The sequence below is a fragment of the Podarcis vaucheri genome (genome assembly GCF_965113315.1).
Source record: "Podarcis vaucheri genome assembly, chromosome: 9".
In the NCBI taxonomy this organism is placed as follows: domain Eukaryota; kingdom Metazoa; phylum Chordata; class Lepidosauria; order Squamata; family Lacertidae; genus Podarcis; species Podarcis vaucheri.
In genome coordinates, this window is record NC_138767.1 from 4,797,993 (window position 1) to 4,803,992 (window position 6,000).

Below are 6,000 nucleotides of genomic sequence, written 5' to 3' on the forward strand. Positions count from 1 at the left end.
AACCCAGAGATGCATTTTAAAGAAAAGGACACATTCTACTCATGTAAAAACATGCTGATTCCTGGACCGTCCACAGGCCGGATCCAGCCCCCGTGCCTTAGTTTGCCTACCCATGCCCTAGCTTATTCAGTTAGCCAAAGGCCTGGGAGAAGAAGAATGTTTTCACCTGATGTCTTAATATATATATTAAAGACGCCAGGGAACCCTCCCACATACAGCGACTGCAGAAAAGCCTTTTGTTCTTGTGTTGCCACCCTCTGGACCTATCATGGAGGAGGCACACAAAAAAGGGCCTCAAATAATAATAATAATAATAATAATAATAATAATAATAATAATAATAATTTATACCCCGCCCTCCCCAGCCAAGACCGAGCTCAGGACGGCTAACACCTGGTATAAAAACAAATTGATCAAAATACAACTTAAATACAAGATTAAAATACAACATTAAAACATTAAAATACAGCCTCATTTCAATGAGGATTGCAGGGTCTGGGACAGTTCATATGGGGAGAGGCGGTCCTTGAGGCATTGTGGTCCTGAACCATTTAAGGATTTATAGGTCAAATCCAGCCCTTGGGGCCCAGAAATTAACTGGCAGCCACTTAAGTCAGGTGTGGTATACTCAAACCCTGGTGAGGAACCTGGCTGCTGAATTTTGTATGGGCTGAAGTTTCTGAACCACCTTCAGAGGCAGCCCCATTGCAGTAATCGAACCTAGAGATTACCAGGGCATAGATGACAGAAGTTATGCTACCCCTGTCCAGATAAGGGTGCAGCTGAGTCACCAGCTGAAGTTGATGGAAGGCACTCCGGACCACTGCACTGCGGCTACCCGAGCAACAGCAGTGGACCCAGAAGTACCCTCAGTGGTGTGCAGTGAAATTTTTCGTAGGGGAACAGCTAGGGTTTTGGGAAGGAGGTACCGGGCCTCTGACAGGTTGTAGTAATAATAATAATAATAATAATAATAATAATAATAATAATAATAATAATTTTTATTATTTATACCCCACCCATCTGGCTGAGTCTCCCCAGCCACTCTGGGCAGCTCCTAGTCGAGTGTTAAAAACAATACAGCATTAAATATTAAAAACTTCCCTAAACAGGGCTGCCCTTTAAAGATAAGATAGCTGCTTACTTCCTTCACATCTGCTGGGAGGGCATTCCACAGGATGGGCGCCACCACCGAGAAGGCCCTCTGCCTGGCTCCCTGTAACCTCGCTTCTCGCAGCAAGGGAACCGCCAGAAGGCCCTCAGCACTGGATCTCAGTGTCCGGTCCGAATGATGGGGGTGGAGACGCTCCTTCAGGTATACTGGACCGAGGCCATTTGGTAGTAAGTAGTAAGTGAATAACAATGTAGGACAGTGATCCCGGATAATCTGACTGTTTCGCTGGAATCTTCTTCAGCACAACCCATAGATTAGAAAAATGCACAAGGAGCAATGGTCATAAGGATATGTTATTCACTTACTACTTCGGCACCATGAACGCCTAAAATGTTTTACCGCTTAGCCCACAGGATAGCATCTAATACTTTGTTTCAACTATAGACTTATACTTCTACGGACTTTCAAAGATTGACAGACGTGTGTTCATTTGATTTCAAATATATTAGAGAATTTACAAGTGTACACATTTTGTTTTTGTTGCACTAAATCGTGTATATTATGCCATAAGAATTACAGCGCTATCTAGTATACTGGTCTTCGTGTTGCTTGTATTGTTTGTTGTGTTAAGTTTGCAACACAGGGGTTTGTTGTTCTCTATTAGTCTAGGTGCTGGGCTGAGCTAACATGGCTTACTTGGGACTCTGCAGTTCATCTTTGTTCTCCTGATGTCCTCCTGACTTGCGCTGACCATCTTCTTCTGCTTCTTTAGACCCGTTCCAGGCCTGAAAGTCCAGACAGCGTCCTTCCCTTTTAAGAAATGACAACTGTGGAAACGAGAGTCCCGGCTGACCCTCGTCAGGCTCCTCCTTCCTCATTTGCACTACTCCGGCCAACGCGGGGAATTTTTGCTACCAAAGACTGTTTGTTTTTGTTGTTTTTTTAAAGAGAGAAAATAGGAACTGTTTTCATCGATAACGAAGAAGGGAGGGGGTGGAGACTGGGCCCAGGGGAAAAAAATGGTACTTTTGTGTGATGGCTGGCTTTGGGGATTTGGGACAAAATAAGTGACTGGGGGAGAAGTTTCATTTTGACGTGCTCGCAGACCGCTGCCCATCAAGGACTTAACGTCTGCCTACCTCCGGAAAGCAGGTTTTTGCACTGAGCCTAGTTCTAATCCACACCAACTGCCCGCAAGCCGTGAACTGCTGTTAGCTACCTCTGTGTTTTGCACAACCTCACGGGATGCACAACCTCTCTCTCTCTCTCTCACCGCTGGGATCTGAGTGCTGGACATCGTCCCCCTTATAGCTGGCATTACAAAACTTTGGTGGGACTGTTTTCTAAAAAATGGATGGTGCCCTTGGGGCAAAGCAGCTGGGGCTGATGGGAGGTGTAGTCCGAAACATCTGGATGGGGGCACCAGGTTGGGAAAAGCTGGTGAAATGCTCTCACATTAAAAATAATAATAATCCAGCTTCATGAGCTGGGTTTGAGTTTCGGCTGGCGCATGGTGCCAACGCCTGCCATTTTGTTCCACAGCTGGCTGCCAGGGTGTCCAGTTTCCAAGCAGAAAGACCCAAATTCAGTCCTGGACATCTCCGGGTTTTAAAAGGGAACAGGGCAAAATGTGACTCTCCTCTATCTGAGCCCCTGGAGAATTGCTGCTGGCAGTCAGAACCGGTAATACTAAGCCAGACAGATTTATAATCTGACCTGGTATAGAGCAATTCTCAATGTTCCAGGCAGTGGTGAGACGTGTGGCGCTTATGACAACGGTGAGTTGTGTGTCTCCCGTCGCAGAAGAGACAACCCATGCAATCTCACAACCCACTAAGTGCAAATGCTAAGACCCAGAGCAGACCATGTGTTTGCTGCATGCTTGCCCATCCTGAAATAGTTGCTAAAGGGCTGACAAGCGTCACCTGGGGTAGTGGCATTTAAGGATGATCTTGGCTTACACCCCAGCTCCAAGCTCAGGAGAAGGCTGGCCTGTCTTCCATCTGGCTGCCCTGCACCTCCAAAGCCTGCCCACGCTGTCAAGGGTGACCCCCAGTTTGGAGGGAGTTGTGTGCGCACCATGCTCAGAGAGATGACCCTCTGCCCTCTTGCCTTCTCAGGAAGTGTTGGGGGGCTCAGTGTGCTCCCCAGAAAGGAGAATTTCATTTCCCCCACCCCTGGTCGTTTCTCACATTGGTTTCCTGAGCTGGAGACAACCTCTGTTTAGGTGCCTTTCAGTTAACAAGAAAGAAAAAAAGGAAAAGATGGAAAAGAAAAGAGAAACGCAAGATGGGTGATTTTTTTTTTGGTGCTCAAGTAGTTGATCCCAGGTCATCTTCCTCCACGAAGCATCCTTTGCCTCTCTGGGGTTTCCTCCGTCCCTGGAAGGGATGAACTGATCCCTGAGTCTCAGGGCTTCACTGAGCCTGTCTCCAGCCCTAGGACTCCTCTTGTAACAAAAATAGGAAAGACGACTCACTGAGACCGTGACGAGTGCCTTTCCCCTTCCAACCAACAACCGCAGTCAATGTCCAACATCCTAGGGTTGGGGCCTGAGAATGTGACTCTTGGACAAATATGAAACCCATCTCTGTGTTCAGAGTTCTTGGTGGGAGCTGCAATGCCTTCTCCAGGGACTGACATTTTTTTCCTGTGAAACCGTAGTGGGAGGGTGGTTTTTCTTTTCTTTTGGGGAATGACTCTGCCGCATTGCGAAGAGGTTATTCCCCATTGGAGTTTGCGGCTGGACCACTCATCTGGTCAAAGCTTGACATTGCCCTCTTCTTTGCTAAGCCAAGGCCTGCATTTCTGCTTTCAGTGCACGAGGGCGGAACTCAGAAAACTTAACCCTGTAAGAGCTTCAGGGTTTTTTAATTAAAAAAATTGAAAGTTTCTGGATCTCAGGATGCCGTAGGAGGAGATTGCAATTCAAAACCGATTCCACTCATGACTCATGTATTATTATTTTGTTGTTGTTGTTTAGTCATTTAGTCGTGTCCGACTCTTTGTGACCCCCTGGACCAGAGCACGCCAGGCACTCCTGTCTTCCACTGCCTCCCGCAGTTTGGTCAAACTCATGCTGGTAGCTTCGAGAACACTGTCCCACCATCTCGTCCTCTGCCGTCCCCTTCTCCTTGTGCCCTCCATCTTTCCCAACATCAGGGTCTTTTCCAGGGAGTCTTCTCTTCTCCTGAGGTGGCCAAAGTCTTGGAGCCTCAGCTTCAGGATCTGTCCTTCCAGTGAGCACTCAGGGCTGATTTCCTTCAGAATGGAGAGGTTTGATCTTCTTGCAGTCCATGGGACTCTCAAGAGTCTCCTCCAACACCAGAATTCAAAAGCATCCATTCTTCGGCGATCAGCCTTCTTTATGGTCCAGCTCTCACTTCCATACATGACGACTGGGAAAACCATAACTTTAACTATACGGACCTTTGTTGGCAAGGTGATGTCTCTGCTTTTTAAGATGCTGTCTAGGTTTGTCGTTGCTTTTCTCCCAAGAAGCATCAATAATCAAGGTCTGCATGTCTACTGGTGAAACTCTGCAGTCTGCTCATCCCAGTCCAAAGGCTTCTTCTGCAGCATTTTTAGGGAAACCCAAGGCAAGCATCTCAGATTGTGCAGTGAACTTGCTTGGGGTGGGAAGTCGAGCACAGAAGACAGAGAATGGGGTTAGGGAGCATAGCTGTCAACTTTCCCCTTTTCTTGCGAGGAATCCTATTCGGAATAAGGGAATTTCCCTTTAAAAAAGGGAAACGTTGACAGCTGTGTCAGGGAGGGTGTTTCAAATGTTTGCAGGGGGTGAGATGTCAGTGCCTCGCACAGTTCCTGATTCCTCTCCCTGACCTCACAATCCTTCCCTCGTCCCTCCCACTGCCTTGCATATTGCTGGAAATCTCCAAAGGCTTTCTTCTTCTTTAATTATGGCTTTGCAAGTATGCATTGTTGGCAGCAATGCAGTCTTCCCAGGGTTTGGCTTTCCCTCGTGTTCCTGTTGCGGTGCCTTCGCCAAAAGAGGTTCTCCTCCGTGGGCACCAAGGGGGCTGCAGGAGGCCCTGCCAAATTTGCACCCAGCTGGTGCACATTGGGTGCTGGAGGGCAGAGAGCAAGAAACCAACAGCTCTGGAAGGATAAGAGAAGCTGGACGCAAATGCCACCAAAACTCCTTTTGACGTTCAGTGAGCTAGCCAAAGAATGAAGACATTGGGACAGTTCTGAGACTTGAAAGATTGGAAGGCTCACAAGCATTGTGGTTGGAGAAGGTTGGGTGAGATTCTACCCCTGGATTCGAGGTGTCAGAGCAAATGACAGGCAGAACAAGTGTTGGTTAGCACAAAGGCAGGAAGGTAGGTGGGGGCTGGCGGAGTGTGGACTGAGCTGGGTGGGGCAGGCCCCATTCACCCCCAATGCACACCAGCCTTCTGTTGCAACTTCTGGTGGTCTCTAGCCACAGTTGGCGTTTCAGATGAGCAAGCGGGATCTTGCCTTTGACGTGTGGTTCAAAGATGGCGAGTGGTCCTTCTCTCTGTGTTCGGCGCTCCTGTAGGTCTGAAGCCGCAGCGTTTCTGCTATGCACCTTTCTGCAAAATGTTTGTGCCTTCAACATGAGGACTTTGGAACCCCCGTTTCCCTTCTGAAGGGTAACAAGGAAATAAAGGGCTTTTTCTTATTTAAATCTAGATGGGTGCGTGTGTGCCTCTTTTTTTATGTAAAGTTTTAAAATCACAGTTATTACACCACCATCAAATGTTAAGTGCCATAAGTCATAACGACAGGTTCCAATACATTAAATCCTACCGCTATATATTAGAAAGATTAATTTAAAGCAAAATGCATTTTCTGGTGCTTGGTTTTTTGGGATATGGAGCAATAAGCCAAGCTTTCTGTAA

At 47.3% G+C, this 6,000-nt stretch overlaps 1 protein-coding gene across 2 annotated transcripts in view; it reads left to right on the forward strand.

Moving 5' to 3' along the window:
* Nucleotides 1-5,790, forward strand: part of ADAM33 (ADAM metallopeptidase domain 33) — a 105,532-nt gene extending 99,742 nt beyond the window's left edge. For both annotated transcript variants that reach the window (XM_082236364.1, XM_082236365.1), the window contains exon 24: nt 1,887-5,790. In XM_082236364.1, the coding sequence (XP_082092490.1) occupies nt 1,887-1,938 (52 nt within the window). In that variant the 3' untranslated portion in view covers nt 1,939-5,790. The remainder of the gene's footprint in view (nt 1-1,886) is intronic.
* Nucleotides 5,791-6,000: the final 210 nt, after the last annotated feature.